Below are 24719 nucleotides of genomic sequence, written 5' to 3' on the forward strand. Positions count from 1 at the left end.
CCACTCTAGAATTCTGGCTTGGAGAATTCCATGGACTGTGTAGTCCATGGGGTCGCAAAGAGTGTGACATGACTGAATGACTTTCACTTTCAGGAGTTAAAATATGTATAGAGTCCATACAAGTTAACAGATAACGTACAATGATACTTGATATTTAAAGTCAGTATGACTTAGCAGTTATGATCTACTATATTTAACAGCGTGAGCCTATTTCAATACAGTATTTCATCCTGCTTCCATTTGGCCTCATAAATAAAGCATACCAAACACTTACTCCAAATTATTCTTCTGCAAATTAGTATCAATTTTAAAATACACGTTACCAATTTTCGCATGTACTCTCAACTTATTTTAGTTTTGAAATTAATATTACATCATTTAATAATTGTACAATTATTAATTGTTTATATTTATTCAAGTTTAGAATTTTAGCAAGAAAATTTTTTTTTTAACTGAGGAAGTTGTACAGTTAGCTAACATGATAACTTTAAGCATTTTTTTGTAAGTTTTTTATTTAGAACGGTTATTTGAAATTTCATCCATTGGTTAAAATTTAGATCGTGACCGTCTAAAATTTTATTCACACATCACAAAATATATGAATAAATGATTGTCATAATATTCTGATTGAGAAAGGTAAATGGTGTTCTTTGAAGTGATGTGATGATATGTTTGATATTAAGTTGGTAGTGGCTTTAATATAAAGAATTTATTTCTAAGCCTTCTATTAGGGATTTAATACTGGATTTCTAAACCACAGTAATATGGGATGAGTTTAATGTTTAATTTATTGGCTTTTAAATTTGCCTTAGTTCATTCAGAATTTTCTGAATCTGATGGATGTATCAGCATTTTGGTTGCTTTGATGGAGTACAGCCTTCCATCTTGAGACTTCCAGCATATTCCTCCTTTCCTCTCTGGCTTAGCTTTTGCTTTTGGCTTGTTGTATTTACCATTTAGGTTGTTTTCCCCACATACATCATGGTACCACCAGCCTCCTAAAAAGGATAGATACACATTTTAATAGATACAGACTCATATATAGTTTCTGTTATTATATTTACCTGGTGAGTGCATCTTCAGTTATATGCATATTTTCCAATTTTAAATGATTTATATGTTTCATACATCTGATCAAAAATAAAATATCTGAGAAACGTTAGAGGTAAAATACATAATTGAACTAGAATCAAATTACCACATATGTTAAGAGACATTTACCTATAGAGAAAATGTTTATTTTGGATTCATATTTTAAAGAGTTGACATTGAAAGATATTAGCTATTACTCTGGGAAGATATTTTGAAGATATGAAAATAAAGTTTTGATATTAGGAAGAGGATACCTGAATTATTTTCTGGACAGTTGAAATGTCCTTTTGCTTTGTGATCCCAAGTAGAAAACATCAAGTCTTTGTGTTCTGGAAATGCCTTGGGGCCGTTGCCGGAAATCCCAGCTAGATGTAGTGTATAGTTGGTTTCATGATCTCCCAAGCGAAAAGAATATTCAGTATAATACTTGTTGTCTTTCCAGTCTTCTAGCTCGATTCGTAAGATATAGTTAGACTGCTTTACTATGGAGTATATCTTTTCTAAACCCAACCAAAATTCTCCTGAAAAGAAAAGTTGTAGAAATCTGTGGATTGTTAATTGTAGATTATGCAGTGACCATTAATTGAGAGTTTTTCTTTTTTTTTTTGCTGTAAGTAGCTTAGCTGTTTTCATCTTGAATCCGTTGGTTATTTTAGAGTTTCTTAAAATATTTGTTTTAAAAACAGTTTTATTGAAGATAGTTAGATTTACAGTAACTGTTAAAATATTCATGGGCCTACCTAGAGTCTGATTATCCTTTCTAAACTGGATATTATCAGGCATATTTCACAGGTGAAACCTATTAGATTGTTATAAGTATTTATAGGGCTGGTCATTGGTAAAATGTTATCTAACTTCTGGGTCCTTATGTGTACTGGCTTTATAATCAACTTTTTTTTTTTTTTTTAAATACCCATATACTGTGAAGAGATTTGTTAAGTATTTCTAGAGACTTGGATAATAATGTTATTTTCCTCTCATATGGTCTTGGTGTTTGATATTTTCTTGGTATGTATGTTTTCTTTGTAGAAAAAGAAGGAAATAAATAAAAAATTTTTTAAAATACAAAGCTATAAAAGCATTATTCTTAATAACTTTTTGCTGTAGTTTAAAACATTTTATTTGGAATGAAAAACATAACATAAATAGAAACAGTTCTCTTTAATTATCACAATCTCTCTTTAATTATCCCTTTTATTAAAGTATTTAAGGGAAAAAGGTCAGAATTTCTTTACTGCTATTGAATCAGCATATTTCATTTTAAGACTTGCAAACTACAGATGGCTTACTTCCTTGTAGAAATAAATGAGTATTCTGGATTGTCACTCTTAGGAAAACTTGAGCCTACAAAGCATATCACGGATTATACTTTTTAGTTTGGGATTTAATTGGTAGTTTGAATCCAAAACTGTTTAAATAGTCAAATACTCCTGAACATTTAAAAATGATATAATAATGGATGTTACCCATTTTATGAATGAGTGCATAGCATAACTCATGGATTTTTATAATGTGCTTTTTGTATTTTAAACCTCTATCTTATTTTTATTTAGCTTATTTTATTTTTAACCTTATTTATTTTGTGATCAAAATAAAATAATTTGCATTGACTTAACTAAATTTATTTTAAACCACACATTCTATAATATACATTTATAATATTTAAATAATTGAAATCTAAACATTTTGTTTAGATCTGACAGCTGACAGCTTCTTTGTACCTTCCAACTTCCAAACAGTTCATATCTAAAATGTTAATAAGAAAGCAGAGTGACCACTGATAAGGATGTTTTTCTTTGTAGTTCATTCATAGCATTTACTACTTATTTGAAACACATAATACTTTTAAACCAAAATTATCTTTTAAAATCATGATAATCAGAAGCCATTCAATTAAATTGTGATAAATATATACATAGAACACACATGTAATTATGGAAAGTATAATTCAAATAAAGACATTTGTAATAAGTTCAGTACTTACAAATGTGTAACTATTTGCTAATAATTTCTAAGAATGCTGGGACTGTTCCTCATTCATTGTATTTCTAATGCCAAATCCACAATGGGCTTTATTAATAGATTTTTAATAAATATGTTTTAGTTAACAAGTGAATGAATGTATGAAGTCATCTTACCATCAAGACTCCCAAAACCATACTTGTAGTTTTCCCAGGTTTCATTGAAGTTTTGTGATCCATCTATTCGATGTTGAATTAATGTCCATGAACTATCTGAATATAATGAACAAGTTGTATTTTCAGTAGACTGATGCTGATAGTTGTAACAAAATACTGTTTTTTTGTTTGGTTTTAATTGGTGGGTTTATAAGGTAGTTATTAACATTGTTATGGTAATATTTTATTATTTATTGTGGGCCCAAGAAGTTAAATGAAGGGCATCATGACCCTTAATCCCTTAGATACTTTGGCATGCATCTCTTAAACATGAGATTATTCTCTTATATAACTGTAATACCATTATTACATCTAAGAAAATTAATGATTATTGCGTAATAGCAAGTCTATATTCATATTTCTCTGATTGTCTTAAGAATATTTTATTGGGTTTAAAAAAATCACTAAGATCCAATTTAGGTTGACACATATTTGTTGAATGTATCTCTTTACTCTCTTTTAGTCTAGAACAGGCCCTGAGAATAGGGATTTTTGATGGAAATGTCAAAGATAGAGGAAAAATTTGATGATAATAGCTTCAAGACAGAAACCCAGCAAATTATCTTACCATTATGTTCTACATTTTTTGTTTCATTCAAGTGAAAAGAGGGAGTAGTTCTTGGTGCTCTTGGTTTAGAAGATAGAGAATTTTCTGCAGATTCTTTAATACCAGTTCTTCTTAACTGATAAAAGAATACAAATCTACTTTTAAAAATTTGAATATTTAATTAGGGGAAATCTGAGTTCATAATATGTTACTGTTTTCAATGGTAAGAGGGATTAGTAATGCTATACATATTATACAGACTTCCTGTTCTCAAAATATTTAATCAGGCACATTATTTAATGAGTTCAAAAAATAGAGAAAGATACCAAGGCACAAAACAGAAATTGATCAAAAAACAGCAAGACCAAAGGCAGAGACTTTGCTTAAAGTATTTTAATATGTTTATTTATATGAATGTAATATATATTCTGTTCAATGACAGAGGCAGGTTTCAAATTTCATAATTTTCAGTTGTAGGTCTTAAGATACAATAACAGTAGTTTGAACAAGGTTGCTTTCTTGATAGTTTTTGACATGTAAATGTATTTGTAGAGGTAGCAAATTGGCAGGTTTATTTGTTTGCTTTTCATATATTCAATATTTCATTGTCTGTTGTGCTGGGTTTGCAATCTGTTGACTGATAGTTTGTGTTATTGATGACTTGAGAAAAGCAGAGTATATAATATCTTGTGTTAATAGTGTTAGTTTTTTGATGTCAGCATAAATGGCATTTCTTAGGATATAATCCATTAGGATCTCTTGTAAAGTTCACCTATTGTATGTTGGTCTTTTCTAAGTGACTGTGATCTTAGAGTCACTTAACTTTAGAGTTTGGTTTGTAAATTTAAATTTGAATAAGTTGTGTCAGATGATCTAAGGCTTCTTCCAACTTAGAAATTTATTGTTTTAAATTCTTCATACATTATATTACTAGACAAGATGTGTATCATTTTATAATAGTGACATTTTGCTTTTGTAAGTAGGTTCATTTACTCATAGTAAAATATATAGGAAAAAAGAAAAATAACATACAGTAAGAAGGAAATTATGGAAATCAAAATTAGTTGGAAAAAACCCCTTTTTGGACAGTTAGCAAAAATACCCTACTAAATAATGATTGATAAATTAGCAAAAGTAACTTACTAAAATTATGTCATAAAATTACTAAAGATCATGTGTTTGTTTAGTGGAAATTATAATATTTGTTTTATAGTCCTTGGCATCTATTTTTTTAACCAGTTTCTCCAAGTCTGTATTATTTTTGAAATTCCTGAAAGGCTGTTTAATAGTATTATTACTAATTAATATTTCTGAACTATGGTAGTATATACTGGAATGCTTAGATTTTGGCACGGCTTTAGTCTATAAATAGGTATCTCCCTTCCTCACCTAGCCAGTTATTTATATTGTAGATAAAATTATACTGTTGGGTATTAAACTTTAATTATTAGGTATGTAGCTTCTAATAATTATAGTAATATTAATCACAGCAAGTTTTTATTGACTTGTTTGTACTAAATGTGACATTACCTTTATTAACTCAGCATGTATTTATTAAGTGTTTACTATGTATCAGACAGTCTATATTTTGGGGCCTACAGCAATTAAAAAAAAATGGACAGAAACTTCTGTACATATGGATCTTACATTCTAGTGCAGGGACAGACAGAATAAATAACTAAATATATATATTATGTTAAATAAAGGTAAGTGTTAAGAGAAAAAAGAAAGTAATGAAAGAGAGAGCAGGTTTCAAGCATGGGTGTAGGGGATTGTAATTTCTGATTAAATTATCTGGGAAGGATTCTTGGAGAATTTTGTATTTGAGAAAGACCTAAAGGGAATAAGAGTGGGCCATGCCAATACCAAGATGAAGAGCATTCCAGACAGAGAGCAACATAGGCAAAGGCCCTGAGATAGCAACTTGTTTGATGTGTTTGAGTAGCAGTAAAAAGGCTAATATGACTACAGTAGAGGAAATGAAGTCAGAGAAATAATTAAGTAATCTGAGTCTTTTGGGGCCACTATGAGTGAGATGTGAAGCCACTGTGAGGTTTCAAACAAAGAGAGACATAGTGTAATTTAAATTTTAAGTAAATCTCTCTGGCTTCTATATTGAGGATATACTTTGCATGAATTCTTTATTTTTTCTCACAGCCATCCTATAAGACAGGTTCTCTTACTGTCTACCTAGAGTATGTGAGGAAACTGAGAGAGAGGAAACTGAGAGAGGGGTTAAATGATTTATTCAAGGTCACACAAGTTTTAGAACCAGGATTCAAACCCAGGTAGTTTACTAGCTTCAGAGCCTGCAAACTGAACAGTCATGCTGATGTGATCCTTTTATTCACTATCCGGCTATAATTATTGTAAATAATTTTAGGGTCCATATTTTCATAAACCTTATGTTTATGTAAAAGATTAGACATACTATTAAGATATTGACTTACCTGATTTTCTATTTCTTTTATTTGACTTCGCTGTTGGTTTAATTGTCTGTATTGTTCTTCCACAAGCTGAAGAAGGTCTTTAATGCTATTATCTTGCTGTTCTACCAAAGTCTGGACATAGATTGTAGGTTGGTTAGAGATTTCTTTCTTTCCTGTTTAGCTAGACTTTTTAATTTCCTATAGCACTGACACAGTCTAATTTTTTAAAGTAATAGTGTATTAGAAAAATGAATACTGGCAAACCTTTTCCTCTTGCATGCTTCTTTCACATAGTACATACTTCTGTTTTTGTTTTTTGTTTAAACTGTACCATCTCCAAAACCTGATTTCCTGAACTTGGAACTACTTCAATTACATGGGGAAAAAACCCAGCATTTTAGTGTTTTCCATTTAATGTATTACTTTTATACATTTTAAAGATAAAATAGTTATACAAGTTATATTCCTTTAGCTTTTTACTCACCTCCAGTAATTCGCAATATTTTAATAGTTTAGTGTTCTAAATTTCATTGCTTAACTGACTTGTAATTTTCATCTGAAATGCAAAGTTCAGTTATTTTCATAAATAATGTTAGGGAAACAAAAACCGGCTTGAAATTATCATGGGAAGTTTATTTCCTGGAGGCATTTTTTAAAATGAGAAAAATATAGTGTTTCAGCAGTTCAACAAAGTATTTCAAGTAGCATGTCTTAAAATATTTTTTTGAAAAGATCCACATTGAAAGCATAATCATGCTCTTTAGTTTCTACTTACTTTAAGTGAAGTTACTTCCAGGTGTTCCTGAATTTGAGGTTGATTTTTAATTAAATTGGTTAATTGGTCCTCCAGGTATCTCACTTTTTGTTGCAGTAGAATTTTCTCTTCAAGGAGACTTTCAAGTTTTGAGTCGAGTTCAAGTGACATGTTCTTTACTTCTTCATTTTTGACTTGCAGTTTGGATGTTGCTCTTCTAAGTTCCTTTTCTTCTTCTTTGATTTCATTGGTTTGCAGTGATAAGTCATAAAAGGACTGATCAAATATGTTGAGTTTTTGAAATATGTCATTAATTTGGCCCTTAGTCTTATGAACAAAGTCTTTAAGACCATGTCCTAACTGAAGTAGGCCATTGGCTAAAATTTTTACATCATCTAACATAGCAAATCTTGATTTTGGCTCTGGAGATACAGAATCAAGTGATGTATAGTCTTGGTCAGTTCTGGAAGAAATAACTAGAGGAGCAATAAAAAGAAAGAGCTTGATAGTGTACATTTTTATCCTAATTATTCACTTTCAAGCGATTTGGAATTTGTTTTTTTCCTGGGAGCATACCAAGACTTCTGAACTCTCTATATAACTATTTGCCACAGACACAGTAAGGTTGGCAGGTCAATATAGTTAATCATTAAGCTGTGTAAACTTGTATCAGTGTAACCTTACAGACTGAGTTAGATCAATACTAAATGAAATCAAAGAAATGAGCAATAACCTTAATTGATTATTTAAAATGGTTATTGTATTTAATTTTGCTGTATTGTAAAACTGCATTTTTAGTGTTAGGAGATCTACCTATTTTTAAAAGCTCATTTTAATTTGTCATGATATTTAAAGAGAATTACAAGTAAATATCAAACTCTTTTGACAGATTCATCATTAAAGCTGAAGAAAAATTAATGAATCAAGTATGCATTTCCCAAATTGTATTTTAGTTTTTTTTGAAACAGTGATGATCCCCAAAAATGTGTTCTCTGTGAAGCCTTCCTCCACATCTGCAGGTGATGTTAATGCTGTATTCCCATGCTACTCTATATGAGCTAACGTATGATTATTTATTCCTTATTATTTGTCACTATAATTAGTTGTGTGTATATTTTTTTGCTTCAGATGATCTATCTAAACCGTGTTTGTATATAATCACAAAATCCCATCTTAAAAGGTATTTCATCCTTTTTCTCTGTTACAGTCTATGTCTCTGTGTTCTAGCCTCTTTCCCCTGTACCCACTGAAAGACCAATAGATTATGTGGTTCCAGTGTCAAGAACTATTTGCCCATTATAAATTTTTCTGTAGGTTGTGAACTTGGGAACAATATTCATGATCTAAATTTAACAAAACCTTTCTTTTGATCATTTAGCATTAAGGGCTTTTAGATAGAATGGTTACAGGAGATGTAGTAAACCATAGTGATTAAGAGTTTGATTCTGGAGAGAGACTAGCTGAATTAGAAGCCTGACTCTGCTGTTCTTCAGTTCTGTGAAATTACTTAGCTTTTCTGTACCTTTCTTTTCTTGTCTATCAATTGAAGATAATATCCACTTTACAGAGTTTAAAAATTAATATTTTAAAGCACTTAGAACAATACCTAGTGTTTAGTAAATACAACATGGTATTATGTACTAGCTATTCTTTTGTAATGAGAAAGTCAGTGCATTTATGTAGTAGTACAGTAATATTTTATTGATAAATATTATCTAATCTTATGTTAAGATGACATAAGTTGGGAAATTTTTCTAGAATCTAGGTTTTCTTACTTTGGTCTCTTGAACTTTGGTAAGTACAGGGAATTATTTCTTTTGTTTAACTTGTGTATACTTTTTCTAAGTGTCCAATATAGATCAATATAAGTATTTCTGTTTGTAAGAGAAATAAAGAATGCAAGTAAATAAAAGTATACAAATACTTCCAGTAGTGAAGAAGAAAGACAAAACATTTTTCCATTTTCTTCATTATCATTTTACCTTTACCACTGGTACATGTTAATGAAATTATAGAAGTGTATGTTGAACTAGTGAAAAAATTTGAATTTTCTCCCCCTTTTAAAAGGGATATGTTAGTGTTGAGATCATTGGTCATGAAGGGCGTGTTTCAAAACTTCTTTAATTGAACTGTCTCCTTTTCTTGCTTGAAACTGTTGACCCTGATATTTCATCCACCTTCTAGTTGAGGAGCAGTTGAGATGGGTCAACTTCTTGTCTCTATTGTACTATAAGCTGTTTATTGGTAAGATCTGTATCTGTTTTTAATTTATATTCCATAGAGCACTTCAGTAAATTCCTTACATGTTGGAGAAACAATAAATTTTTATTGAATGAGTAAGATAAGTCTTAACATTGGAGTTTTTCAAACACAAAATTTGCATGTAATAGATACTCCTTTTTAGTATTGGAGGCTCTTTACAATGAAAAGTAGTCCCTTCCAGTGCATGAAAGTAACTGGATAGTAATACCAAAGAAAGGCTGTGTGTAGGAATTTCTTTCTATTTTAGTTAATGTGGTGGAATATTAACACTTTCTGTTGAAGTTATATGTTGTAACGCCTCACATGTAATGCTAAAAGAGGTTAGAGGCAGTGGTTGCATATTCTTGGTTTATAATATTGTCTTGGGGTAGAAATATCTAGGTAATTTTTTCTTATAGTAGTTTGACATGTTATGGAATAAAATTAAAATAAATAAATTGTCTAATTACAAGCTGTAGAAGAATGTCAACATGGGAAATGTAATGTGTTTAAACAGAACCCTGACCAGATATAACCAGTAACGTTATAAAAATTTAAAATTTTTATGCCAAAGAAAATAAGAAACTAGGCAAAATTAAGACCTAATTTAAGGATTCCCAGTTTCTACGAACTAATACTCAAAACTTATTAGCTGCATGGAATTTTAGGACACTTGGGAGCTTTGTTTAAAAAGTGAAGCAAAGTCCTTCATCCTCTCCCAGGTTGTGCAATCTTATGGAAATTTGACTTCCAAATAAAACACAAGGCGTTTTGGATCTTGTATCCCTATTAATTTGAATATAGTATGTCCCTACTAATTTTTTCCTTTTTTAGGTGTGGTCATTTGTTTTTGAATTAATACATTTGGTAGAAATACTAAAAGTAACTGAGAAAAATGTTTATAAATAGAAATATTTATAAGGACTAATGAAAAAGTAATACATTAGCTTCCTTTTCCTCTCTTTGTCTAGAAGAGTACTGTCCAGTGGAAATACAATGTGAGTTATATATGTAAAAAACTGAAGAGATGAGTGAAATTAATTTTAATGTATGTTTTATTTATCTGATATATAAAAAATTACCATTTTAATATACCAGTATGAAAATATTAATTAGGTATGTTATATTCTTTTTTCATACTGTCTTCCAAATCTAGTATGTTTTTTATAGTTTCAGGATATGTCGGTTAGAACAGGTACACATAAAGTACTCTATAGTCTCCAGGCAAGAATACTGGAGTGGGTAGCCATTCCTTTCTCTAGGGGATCTTCCTGATCCCAGAATCAAACCTGGTCTCCTGCAACACAGGCAGAATTCTTTACTGTCTGCATCACCAGGGAAGCCCTGTATTCTCACTAGACTGTATTATTGGACAACACAGGTCCAGAAGGTGACTGACCTTCTAAGGAATCATTTTATTTATCTTAGCTTTTTTTTTTTCCCATGTCCATTAACTGGCATTAATAAATGTTTAATTTTTATACTGAAAAGTACTTAATGTGGAAACCCAGATATTTGAAAATCTTTAAAAAATAAAAATCCTCACTCTTCACTATTAAGATTTTGGGATCTGTCATACCAGTTCCCTTGGATGACTGGCTAAATGTAATTTTTACTTAACACAAATGAGAGTATGTTATATATAGCTCATGTTTTTATATATATGTACATTGATTTAAGACTTCAACATTTTAAAATTTATTTTCATATGACTGCCTATGTATTTACCATATCCTTTTAAGTGGCTGCACAGTCTTTTATTATATAGATGCACCTTAATTTAATCATCTCCCTATCAGTGATACTTTAAGTTGCTTGTAATTTTCTGATTATAAACAATATGCATAGAAAATGTATTTATATTTGTATATAAATATTTTCATATGATAAGTTCATAGATGTTAAATTTCAAAGTAGATTTCTCTTTGCAGATTATCTTAAAAGGATTGTGCCAAAAATATCCCTACCAAAAATATATGAGAGTTTCTTTTTCTCATTAATTTTTACCAATATTTTGAATGAGCAAGACAAAAAATATTGATAAACCTGGTAGGCAAATATATCTAGTTGATTTTGCTGTGTCTCTGTCTTGCTCTCTTTGTGAATTATCTGAGTATTGTCTAAGTCTCCCTCTCCCCATCAAACTCCCTGTCCCATGTTTGTTTGTCTCTTTCTGACTAATTTTAGGAATTATTTACATGTGATGGATATTAACTCTTTGTCATCTATGTAACATCAGTGTTCTTCCAATTTGTCCTTTGTCTTCCACTTGTGTTTTGGTATCCCCTGCTCTGTAGAGGCTTTAAAATTTGTCTTTTATGATTTTTTGTGGCTCACGCTCAGAAATGTCTTCCTTACCTATAAAATATGGTCTCTTTAATGCTCTTCTGTTAGCTTTATGGTTTTATTTTTATTATTTAAAACTTGGATTTAATCTAGAATTTATTTTGAGAAAGTGGTGAAATATGAAATCAGCCTTAAAAAAGGCTAGTCAGGTATCTCAACAACTCAGCACTTTTTATTGATCTACCTTCTCTCTGCTAACTTAAAATTCCTCTGAAGGAGTGTTACAAATGCAGGGTAAAGACTTACTAGGTTTATGTGGAACTTTATTAGTGGAGTCAGTAGTCAAATGAAAAAGAATCTGGTCTAAATGCATGCATTTCACCTTCAGAGACAAATTGAATTTAAAATTGTTTTGCTTATATTAGAAATTAAGCATAGCTTAATGTTTAGTTAATTCCCATTTCACTTGAAAATCCAAACTCCAGAAGAGTTAAGTAACTAAATATTTATGTGAGTTCTGTACTATTCATTCATTCAGTCAATGATTTATTCACAGGAAACTATCCTAGGCATTGGAAATAGAGCAACTATCTAGATAGATAAGATCCTTGCACTCATGGAGTTTGGCCTTTAGTAAAGGATATATATATATACAAGAAATAATACATAAACAAGATAAGTTAGAATTATTTTAAGCAGATTGAGTTGTGAATGGAATAACAAAGTCATGTGATGTTTGAGAGGGAAAGTGAGCCTTTCTAAAACTTGAAAGATGAAAAGGGAATGGTTATGTCCACATCCACAAAGCTAAGACAGTAGTAATCCGAATGCAGAAATTGAGGGGTGAGAGGAAAGCATGATGTGTTTTGCTGTTCCGTGCGTTTTGCCTGTCTATCTTACTTGCAAATTTCTCATTGAAATTTGTGGGCAGATTCTTTAGTTTTTAAGTCCCCTTGTGGGCCCCCAGTGACATTCAGTGTTCGTAACATTTATTGTTCTGCATTATAATTATTTGCTTGTTTGATTCTCCCTCCAGATATGAGTTCTATGAAGTCAAGAACTTTGCCTTTTATCTACCTTATTTTCAGAATCTTGTATACTGTATACTCAGTAAATGGTTGTCACAGTGAGGAATTATAAGCATAATGAAGGCCGGTCTGGTATCAAGTGCTTTGGATCCTGTTTTCACCCACCATTTCAGGAATCTTACATTCTTGTTTAGTGTGTGCAAACTCTGTCTCAACTACATTCTTTCCATTAGGATTTAATCAAACTTCAACTTTCCGAGTCTTAAAAAGCTTCCCAAATCCCCATGTTTTGTCTCCAAATATTGCATTAACTTTCTCCCCTTCTCAGCTCTAATCTTCAGAATTTTACTTGCTTCACTTTTTTAATGCCTACTACTCTTGAATCTTGTATGCCAAAGCCTTTGACTGTGTGGATCACAATAAACTGTGGAAAATTCTGAAAGAGATGGGAATACCAGACCACCTGACCTGTCTCTTGAGAAACCTGTATGCAGGTCAGGAAACAACAATTAGAACTGGCCATGTAACAACAGACTGGTTCCAAATAGGAAAAGGAGTACGTCAAGGCTATATATTGTCACCTTGCTTATTTAACTTATATGCACAGTACATCATGAGAAACGCTGGGCTGAAAGAAATACAAGCTGGAATCAAGGTTGCCGGGAGAAATATCAATAACCTCAGATATGCGGATGACACCACACTTATGGCAGAAAGTGAAGAGGAATTAAAGAGCCTCTTGATGAAAGTGAAAGAGGAGAGTGAAAAAGTTAGCTTAAAGCTCAACGTTCAGAAAACTAAGATCAATGACATCTGGTCCCATCACTTCATGGGAAATAGATGGGGAAACAGTGGAAACAGTGTCAGACTTTATTTTTCTGGGCTCCAAAATCACTGCTGATGATGATTGCAGCCATGAAATTAAAAGACGCTTACTCCTTGGAAGGAAGGTTATGACCAACCTAGATAGCATGTTTAAAAGCAGAGACATTACTTTGCCAACAAAGGTCCGTCTAGTCAAGGCTATGGTTTTTCCAGTGGTCATGTATGGATGTGAGAGTTGGACGGTGAAGAAAGCTGAGTGCCGAAGAATTGATGCTTTTGAACTGTGATGTTGGAGAAGACTCTTGAGAGTCCCTTGGACTGCAAGGAGATCCAACCAGTCCATCCTAAAGGAGATCAATCCTGGGTGTTCATTGGAAGGACTGATGTTGAAGCTGAAACTCCAATACTTTGGCCACCTCATGGGAAGAGTTGACTCATTGGAAAAGACCCGATGCTGGGAAGAATTGGGGGCAGGAGGAGAAGGGGACGACAGAGGATGAGATGGTTGGATGGCATCACCGACTCGATGGACATGGGTTTGGGTAAACTCTGGGAGTTGGTGATGGACAGGGAGGCCTGGCGTGCTGTGATTCATGGGGTCGCAAACAGTCGGACACGACTGAGCGACTGAACTGAACTGACTCTTGAATCTTACTTTTGTCTGTTTTCAGCCTAAGATTATCAGTGACTTGTGCTCAGTTGCTCAGTTATGTCCAATTCTTTCTGACCTCATGGTCTGTAGCCCTCCAGGCTCCTCTGACCATGGAATTTTCCAGGCAAGAATATTGGGGTGGGTTGTCATTTCCTCCTCCAGGGGATCTTCCCGACCCATGTCTCTTGTGTCTGCTGCATTGCAGGTGAATTCTTTACCACTAGCGCCATCTGGACTTGATTAATAATTGTTTCCTGTAGCGCTAAAAGGGTAAGAACTTTTAGAGCATACCTGTGGTGCTTTACACTTCTACCAATTATTTAAGAAAAAAGGTAAAGAGATGGTCTATGAAAGCCTTATTTGCAATAGCCAAGATATGGAAGCAACCTAAGTGTTCATCAGCAGATGAATGGATAAAGAAGCTGTGGTGTGTTTATGTGATGTTGCTGAATTCAGTTGACATTTTTCATTTCTTACCTCATGTGGTCCCTGAATAGCATTTGATGCTTAACTCTTTAATTCTACTTTTAATTTCTTCCTTTTACTTCCATGTCATTGTACTATCAAGGTTTTTCTTCTGCTTCTTTGTAGGTGACTGATCAGTCTTCTTTGCAGACTCCTCCTCTTCTGGATGACCACAAGATCTTGGAGTTCCTTAAGACTCCTTTGTTTGAATAACACGCAATGAGTAATTAAATGATATTTTAGTTCTCTCATAGTTAATGTCCTTGGCAGTGATTCTCAGCATAGGAAAAATGGTATATAGATGCAAGATAGAAAAGAAGAAATAAAAGCTTTGTATTCTTGAATTTGAATTATCACTATGAATTTAGGTATATTTCATGTTAAAAGCATTTTCTCCTAATTCTTTCAAAAGAAGAAACAATGAGTAACCCACAATTAGTGGCCTGGAAAAACATTTTCCACTTTATAAACCACAGCTCCTTGGAGAAATAGCTGATTCCAGGTTTGGAAAGAAAGTGTACAAGAAGAGCCTGAAACAAGAAGAGCCTGGAATTAGCAAGAAGTTGTGGAAGACTATTATGACTGAATCAAAGGGATTATGAGCCAGTTTGAATTGACCTTTTCACTTGTCAAGGATGATACAATTTGAACACCAATAAAGATAGTAACAAAAGAGTCCAAAATGCAGTACTTGGATGCAGTCTCAAAAACGACAGAATGATCTCTGTTCACGTCCAAGGCAAACCATTCAATATCATGGTAATCTAAGCCTATGCCATAACCAGTAACACTGCAGAAGCTGAAGTTAAATGGTTCTATGAAGACCTACAAGACCTTTTAGAACTAGCACCCGTAAAAGATGTCCTTTTCACTATAGGGGACTGGTATGCAAAAGTAGGTAGTCAAGAAACACCTGGGGTAACAGGCAAATTTGGCCTTGGAGTACAGAGTACTCTATTATCAAAGGCTAATAGAGTTTTGCCAAGAGAACACACTGGTCATAGCAAACACCCTCTTCCAACAACACAAGAGAAGACTCTACACATGGACATCACCAGATGGTCAACACCGAAATCAGATTGATTATATTCTTTGCAGAAAGATGGAGAAGCTCTATACAGTCAGCAAAAACAAGACCAGGAGCAGACTGTGGCTCAGATCATGAACTCCTTATTGCCAAATTCAGACTTAAATTGAAGAAAGTAGGGAAAACCACTAGACCATTCAGGTATGACCTAAATCAAATCCCTTATGATTATACAGTGGAAGTGTGAAATAGATTTAAGGGACTAGATCTGATAGACAGAATGCCTGATGAACTATGGACAGAGGTTCGTGACATTGTACAAGAGACAGGGATCAAGACCATCCCCATGGAAAAGATATGCAAAAAGGCAAAATGGCTGTCTGAGGAGGCCTTACAAATAGCTGTGAGAAGAAGAAAAGCAAAGGAGAAAAAGATATACCCATTCAAATGCAGAGTTCCAAAGAATAGCAAGGAGAGATAAGAAAGACTTCCTCAGCGATCAATGCAAAGAAATAGAGGAAACCAACAGAATGGGAAAGACTAGAGATCTCTTCAAGAAAATTAGAGATATCAAGGGAACATTTCATGCAAAGATGGGCTCAATAAAGGACAGAAATGGTATGGACCTAACAGAAGCTGAAGATATTAAGAAGAGGTGGCCAGCATACACAGAAGAACTGTACAAAAAAGATCTTCCCGATCCAGATAATCACAATGGTGTGATCAGTCACCTAGAGCCAGACATCCTGGAATGTGAAGTCAAGTGGGCCTTAGAAAACGTCACTATGAACAAAGCTAGTGGAGGTGATGGAATTCCAGTTGAGCTATTTCAAATTCTCAAAGATGATGCTGTGAATATGCTGCACTCAATATACCAGCAAATTTGGAAAACTCAGCAGTGGCCACAGGGCTGGAAAAGGTCAGTTTTTATCCCAATCCCAAAGAAAGGCAATGCCAAAGAATGCTCAGAGTACCGCACAATTGCACTCATTTCACACGCTAGTACAGTAATGCTCAAAATTCTCCAAGCCAGGCTTCAGCGATATGTGAACTTGAATTTCCATATGTCCAAGCTGGTTTTAGAAAAGGCAGAGGAACCAGAGATCAAATTGCCAACATCTGCTGGATCATCGAAAAAGCAACAGAGTTCCAGAAAAACATCTATTTCTGCTTTATTGACTATGCCAAAGCTTTTGACTGTGTGGATCGCAATAGACTGTGGAAAATTCTGAAAGAGATGGGAATACCAGACCACCTGACCTGTTTCTTGAGAAAGCTGTATGCAGGTCAGGAAGCAACAGTTAGAACTGGACATGGAACAACAGACTGGTTCCAAATAGGAAAAGGAGTACGTCAAGGGTGTATATTGTCACCCTGCTTATTTAACTTATATGCACAGTACATCATGAGAAACGCTAGGCTGGAAGAAATACAAGCTGGAATCAAGATTGCCGGGAGAAATATCAATAACCTCAGATATGCAGATGACACCACCCTTATGGCAGAAAGTGATGAAGAACTAAAGAGCCCCTTGATGAAAGTGAAAGAGGAGAGTGAAAAAGTTGGCTTAAAGCTCAATGTTCAGAAAACTAAGATCATGGCATCCGGTCCCATCACTTCATGGGAAATAGATCGGGAAACAGTGGAAACAGTGGCTGACTTTATTTTTTGGGCTCCAAGATCACTGCAGGTGATGATTGCAGCCATGAAATTAAAAGATGCTTACTCCTGGGAAGGAAAGTTATGACCAACCTAGATAGCATATTTAAAAGCAGAGACATTACTTTGCCAACAAAGGTCCGTCTAGTCAAGGCTATGGTTTTTCCAGTGGTCATGTATGGATGTGAGAGTTGGACTGTGAAGAAAGCTGAGTGCTGAAGAATTGATGTTTTTGAACTGTGGTGTTGGAGAAGACTCTTGAGAGTCCCTTGGACTGCAAGGAGATCCAACCAGTCCATCCTAAAGGAGATCAGTCCTGGGTGTTCCTTGGAAGGAGTGATGTTGAAGTTGAAACTCCAATACTTTGTCTACCTCATGTGAACAGTTGACTCATTGGAAAAGACCCTGATGCTGGGAAGGATTGGGGGCAGGAGGAGAATGGGACGACATAGGATGAGGTGGCTGGGTGGCATCACTGACTCGATGGACATGAGTTTGGGTAAACTCCGGGAGTTGGTGATGGACAGGGAGGCCTGGTGTGCTGCGATTCATCGGATTGCAAGGAGTCGGACATGACTGAGCAACTGAACTGAAAGACTGTAACTGCAAAATATTGAAACTTGTTAATATGTTTGGTCCGTTGTTTTATAAGTGATGCTTTAAAAAAATATATCCCTTTTAGAGGGATGTAATGTACCAACTGATTATTTTGAAAACTGGCAGATAATGGAAAAGAATGAAGCATTTATTCTTGGCTCTCATATAATGAATGGTTTCCTGGAGAAGCAAATAGTAGACAAGGAAAAGTGCTTTTCATACAGATATTTCAGCTTCTAAATACAGAAACAGTGATAGAATATTACCTTTTGGCAACCCTTAATGAGTTAATGGGTTCAGGCATGGATCATCATTGCCTACTAACTGCACAGAAAAAGAAACAACAACCAAACATTTTCCTCCTGGTAGAAGGATACAGTATCACTTACGAAGTGGTCTTGTCCCTGAAATTTGACCAAAGGTCTAGATTCAACTTTCAATTTATAGAAAACACAGAGGAACATGTTAAATGTTACTATTGGGTGCAGTCAATAAAATCTAGCCTCTGGAAAAATCTACACAAAAATAATTCAGTTTCTTCAACAAATGTCTGGCAGTAGTAGAAGATGAAAAGACTTCATCATGATCAGCTACGTACCTGTCTCTTTCTCCCATAGCTACTGCATACTTCTCTCACAACACAGCATTGTTTTGAAATGTTCTTGTTTATAGGTATTTCCCTGCCATTAAATGTGTGATGACACCTTTTCCCTCTTTTTAATCTTGTCATTTTTAACTTTTGAAGTTTTAGGTATAGTGTGTCAAGATGTGGGTCTCCTTGAGTTCGTCTTTGGAACTCTCTGAATGTCCTAGAACTAGATGTCTGTTTCTTTCCTCAGATTAGAGAGGTTTTCTGCCATTATTTCTTCACAATTTTCCATAAGTAGGTTAACGCCACTGTACATCCTGCTTTGGAACATGTTTTTTTTTCATTCAACGTGCTGGATATCTCTTTCTGCATTAATAAATACTGATGTACATTTTCATTTTCGGGATTCTGATATGTATTTGTCTTATTAGTATATCTTAATTAGCCCAGTAGTGATGAACATATTTCTTTATAATTCTTTATAACTATTCCCTAATATAAACAATGTCATGAATTTCTTTGAACACACCCATTTGTACATATGTGTGGTTCTTTCCTCAGACTAAAGATGGGTTTGTTAGGTCAAAGTGTATGTTCATTTAAAATTTCTGTATTACCCTACCACCTTCCAGAAAATTTAGACCTATTTTCATTGTCCGAGTATTTGATTAGGAGGGTTTTATTATACTTGAAGTCCTGTTCATCTGCTCTCAGCAAGCACTAGTCTTCAGGTAAAGTAATTCTCAATCTTTTTTTCTTTTTTAAAAAAATTCATTTTTAATTGGAGGATAATCATTTTACAACATTCTGTTGGTTTCTGCCGTATAACAACATGAATCAGCCATAATCTATTTTTTCTTACTTCTTTTGAAGCCCTCTATTTTGGTGCTTTTTCTTGAATTATTTCTCATCTTTGTATTGGCAGCAGGTAATGCTGCCAGCAGCTGTGTAGGATGCAGCTGGGCTTACGTCAGTTAATTGTAGAGTAATATGTGATTTTCTCATAGTAGCTATCTAATACTGTTATACCTACCATATGGCCATATGTGTTTTTTGATCAATAATGTAGAATATTATACCTCTTAAAACCTTGATCACATTTATACAAAAAGCCTTATTTATAAATGTCATCCTATAAGATAATATTAGAACTGTCTTTTAATTTCTTAAAGTGTTTCTGTCCTCACTTGTTTATTTCTCAGAAGCCTCTTTTAGAGGAAATAACTTGCCTTTTGAAGTCTGACTGAACTGTATTCTGATTTCAGCTTTGCCACTTGGTTGTATGTGAAAATCTCTTAACTTTTCTGGGCCTCAACTGATCTGTAAAGTAGGGGTGTATTTGATTGCTGTCCGTTTGAATGATTACTCTAAGGATCAAATCTAACATTGTATGTAAAAATAGCATAGTGTTTATAGAGCAAATGCTAATAATTCAGTATTTGTTCATTTATTTCTTTTGTAGTGTGTAGTAGTGATACATAGTGTTTTCAGATGTGTTCACTATCATGTATACTATTGCCTTCACAGAAACCTTCTCTACATATACCCTCAGAGTCTCAATTTTGCCAACCGTCAAGGTTCTGCCAGAAATATAACAGTGAAAGTCCAGTTTATGTATGGGGAGGATCCTAGCAATGCCATGCCGGTAAGAAATGTTCTTTACAGTTTCCAGTCTTCATATGTGGTTCAAATAGACTTTTTTTGGGGGGGGGTGTTATCACTTGGTTGGCAGGTCTAAACTGGAAATTAATGTGATCTTGTAAATCATATTTCTGACTTCATTACTTCCTGTACAGGTAGTAATGAGTTTACTTGAAGTTTTATTTATTGAAGACTTGGTATATGCTAGGCACTTCCAGAGATACAAAGATGAATAAGACTTATAATCTAGAGGATATAAGAACAACACATAAGATTTTAAAATAGTGAACTTCAGAAGAGGGCCAGATCAGAATCACCTAGGGTGCTCTAACAGAGCGCAGATAGCTCTTCTCTTTGCTTGCATCTGTGATTCTGATTCCCCTCCTTCAGAATAAAAGGGCAGGTAAGGGAGGTGGAAAGTGGTGGGCAGTAAATGGGGGCTGAAAATGCTCTCCCAATAATTCTAATTTGTATGTTTTTTCTCACCTTGGTTTGATAACCTCTGGCAATAGTTCTCAATTTTGGCTGCATTTACACTCACACAGGAAGCTTTTAAAAGTGCTAGTGCCCAGACTGAATCTCATTCCAATTACATTATAAACTCTGAGGAGGGATACCAGGCAGATACCATTATTTTTAAATCCCCTCAAGGGATTACAGCTTCCCTGGTGGCTCAGACAGTAAAGAATCTGCCTGCAATCCTGGAGACCTGGGTTTGATCCTTAGGTCGGGAAGATCTTCTGGAGAAGGAAAGGCAATTCACTCCAGTATTCTTGCCTGGAGAATTCCGGGGACAGAGGAGCCTGGCTGGCTACAGTCAATGGGGTTGCAAAGAGTCGGACACCACTGAGGGACTAACACTTTCAAGGGATTAAATTTTTCAGCCAATACTGAGTACCTAAGGTATGTGCTAATTATTAGAAGATTGATAGTGTATAGGGATTCAAAGGCCTAGATGTTCAGAGGAAGGAGAGAATGCCTCAGAGGTGGTTAAAATGTTATAGCAGTGGGTCTAGACCATGGGGAAAGGAAGGTAGTTCATACTGGAGAATGTTCTTCAGCGGAGGTAGAGTGGTGAGTTGCCAGTGAGCCAGAACATGCAAGATAAGTCAGAAATAGTAGACTGAGGCCAGACTGTGGAGGGTCTTGACTGCCCACATTGTCGTTGAGGACTTGTGGCACATTAATAAATGCAAGTTCCATGAAAGTAGAATTTTAACTTATGGAGCAGGAGCATACCTGTCAACCTTGTAGATGTTCACCCTCTGAGAGAACCTTTGTGGATTGAAAATGAGCTAAAAACAGGTGTATTATTTACAGTTTTATTTTGGGCTTCTATGTGAGTCATTTGAATCAAGTTCTTTTGATTTTCTACTTACTAAGAAAACTATTTTCATTTCCACTATAGCTCAATTTCATCAGCATTTATAGATCTTGATAACAGCAAGCACAAATTATTCATCTTTGTATTCTTCTATGGCAGCTTTTTCAGGTCTTTGCATATTATACATGCTGAGCAAATATTTCAATAAATGTAGAATTTACTTTTAAGGTTTGGAATGAGCATTTCATGCTTTTTACTAGCTCTTCATTTCTGCTGAAGGACTGAATGTACCATCATTATTGATGAAAAGATACTGGACTGTGACAATAGATGCTTTATTATCCTATATGTGAATGGTCATATGAATTTGAGCTTATAACAAATGTAGTGTATGTAAATAATTTGTTTTTATTTTTTGCCTAACAAACTCTTCCTTGTCTTAGCATATATATGGCCTCCTCTGCAGCACCCCAGCTGCATCCAGCCATATTGACAGTTAGACCACTCTTTCTTTTTGTGCTGCCATAGTGTCTTCTCACTTCTTTTACAGGCTGCTTCAAATGTTCATAAACATTTATATGTTTATTTCTTTACCTTGTCTACCAGACTGTGAGCTCCTTGAGGGCAGGGACTGTATCTTACTCATATCTGTATCTTGATGCCTGTCATAGTGCTTGACATAATTGATGCTTGGTTCGTGTTGATGAATGATTACAAATACATGTTAAATGGTCAAAGGAACACTTTCCACTTTATTTCATGCATGTTAGGAAAATAAATTACTTTGTGAAAAACAATAGCTTCTCAGAGGGGAAAAATGTATTGCATTCCATTCACTTGTGTATTATTAATGTTATGAAAATATAATGCTTTTATGTTTATGTGAGTGGCTGGTTTGAAAGAATATATAATCAGACATTTGCTTATATTTGTATTTGCTTATTTTTTAAAAATGACTATTAAAACGGGTCTTAAGATAAATTTTGATCATATAACATTGATATGATAAAATCATAAATTTCATAATTCTGGCACTGGAACAACATTTTTATTAAAACATAGTAAGATATTCTTAGAAAATTTTTGAAATTAGACATATCTAGGAGAGTCATAATTATTGTACTTTTACATACTCTTAAAAGGACCTGCAAAAAGAAACATAGATATCTGTTATTATGTTCTTTTTATTTAAGGGTGGTGCCAGTTAACCCCTTCCCATGAGGACTAAACTTTGAGTCATTTTTACCACTTGTGTGCTAGACGTGTGATGACCTGTCCACATACTTATTCATGCATGTGTAGAATGACTGGCCAGACTCAAAAGGTTTAATCTGTGACTAGATAACATTGTAAGCGTGTCACATTGGAATCATAGCTGTGACCTTGACATCAATAAGACATTTATCTAATCAGCTGCCCTAATTAACCATAGCATGGTTGGGTAGAATTCACAAGACAAGATATATAAGACTGAATTATTTTACCTCTAAAATGTCGCTAAAACTTTTAGAAACATCCAGTCTCTAAAAGTGGTAATTTTTTTTTTACGTGGTAGATTAAAAAAAGCATAAGTAAAAATAGAAGACTGGAGCTCCTCTTTCATTGTAGAGTAGCTTACAGTAAGGATACAGAGCTTGACCAAAATTAGGATATTTTAATATAAGTAATTTATATTTGACATTTAGAATGACTGTTGTTTTAGTAGAGAAGCCACCAATTTGTATAATAGATATATGTTACCATTCTAGGATCGTATTTCTTATATAAATTCCAAATGACATACCATAGCTAGATTTTAGAATGAATTCTTTACCTTCTTTAAGAAAAAGGAAAGAAATGTACCTTATTGCCCAATAATTATAATGGATAGAAACTTTCTGAATGTTTGAATGTCAGATGGGTGTGTAGTTGAAAAGAAATTTACAGTTAAGCAATTGAACTTAGAGGCACATGTTCTTCATTGGGCTGATTTTGCCCATTGTTCTCAGTTATTAAATCAGACCAATTCTTACATAGATATGAAACATCCAGCATTTATTACAACAAAGTTTCAACATGCTGTTATTTGTTACAGGTAATCTTTGGTAAATCTAGCTGTTCAGAATTTTCAAAGGAAGCCTATACAGCCGTAGTATATCATAACAGGTACTGAATTCAAATATTTCTTTCAAAGTTACTCACTTCTCAGTGGCATTGTTAGCTCTCACATTAGTGTGTTTACTGAATGCTTTACTGCACTGAATGTGCAAATTCAAGACAGTCAGCATCAGAGTTTTAAATTTCAACCTGTAGATATACATTCTCTCCACAGACATCTCAAAGTTAAGACTTTATATACAAAACATCTTTCTGTCAAATTCTCTGATCCTTTCATTTTTATTATACTGTTATTGACTATCATTGTGGCCTCTGGTCTTTTGGTCTCTCCCTATTGTTTTCACCTACACTTTGTAGTTTTACTTAACTCTTTACTAAACTTGTATCCAAGTGCAACATCCAGTAAATTGGTGCAGCATCCAATAAATCTTTGCCTTAGTGACTTTCCATTTTAGTTCTTTGGAAAATTGATTGTTTACTCTGGATAATGTAATTTCTGCTTTCTTTCTCCTCCTCCTCTTCCTTTCTGTTCCTCCTCCTCTACCTTCTCCTCCTCTTCTTCTACCATCCCTACCTCTTCCCCTCCCTCACCTTCCCCTGCTCCTATCCTAACCCCTCCTTTTTTTTTTTTTTTTAATTATTGGATGCTATTGGAGAAAAATCAAAATTTTGCCCATTGAGGCCGTCACGAATTGATGTTATTTTATCACATGATGAGGCTACAGTATTTTATCTTCTTTTGGCCCCACTACTCTTTGGTAAATTTTGTTGGCATCACTTTTTTACCCTTCCTCCCATTTGGCAGTGGCTGTTTTAAGCTTTTCTTCTCCTTCCTTTAGCTCCTACCTCTTTTCTGTTTGCTACTCTTAGTGTTCCTGCTTTACGAAGTCAATTGAGACCATCTCACGTGATATCTGTGAACTTCTATGCTTTTCATCTCAGATTATCTCTGTGTGGATCTGCCTTTTGTTATGAAGTCGGTAATGGTCCACACCCTCCCTTAGTGTGGGTCTTTTCATCTCTGCTCTCAAAGAATCTTATCCAGCCTCTTCAGAGTGTGACTCCGTCTGCTATTCCTTTTCTTGTATCATCAGTCTTCTGCTTCATTGGCTCCATCTCTTATTGCCACAAAATTTGTTTCTTACATACTTACAAAAACAAAAGTTTTTATTCACTGCTGTTATGTAGCATGGCTTTTCCTTACCCTCCCTAAAACTTTCTCCTTTCTTACCTTTATTTTATGGCCCTCTCTCGGTTTACTTTTTTTCTATAATAATTATTCTAATTTT

The 24719-nt window shown here is 34.1% G+C and overlaps 2 protein-coding genes across 6 annotated transcripts in view; one reads left to right on the forward strand and one right to left on the reverse strand.

The window, feature by feature from the left end:
- DOCK7 (dedicator of cytokinesis 7) overlaps nucleotides 1-24719 on the forward strand; it is a 191952-nt gene that overhangs the window by 70884 nt on the left and 96349 nt on the right. For all 5 annotated transcript variants that reach the window (XM_081486625.1, XM_081486620.1, XM_081486621.1 and 2 more), the window contains exons 15-16: nucleotides 19896-20013; nucleotides 23408-23478. In XM_081486625.1, coding sequence (XP_081342751.1) covers nucleotides 19896-20013; nucleotides 23408-23478 — 189 coding nt within the window. The remainder of the gene's footprint in view (nucleotides 1-19895; nucleotides 20014-23407; nucleotides 23479-24719) is intronic.
- On the reverse strand, nucleotides 255-7515 carry ANGPTL3 (angiopoietin like 3). The gene is given in 6 exon segments (XM_081486628.1): nucleotides 255-998; nucleotides 1347-1613; nucleotides 3231-3360; nucleotides 3698-3952; nucleotides 6267-6377; nucleotides 7021-7515. Coding segments are annotated over 6 exon segments (1443 nt in total). The 3' UTR covers nucleotides 255-813.

The sequence above is a fragment of the Giraffa tippelskirchi genome, chromosome 5 (assembly GCF_054371585.1).
Source record: "Giraffa tippelskirchi isolate mGirTip1 chromosome 5, T2T-mGirTip1v1.2.pri, whole genome shotgun sequence".
NCBI classification, from domain to species: Eukaryota; Metazoa; Chordata; class Mammalia; order Artiodactyla; family Giraffidae; genus Giraffa; species Giraffa tippelskirchi.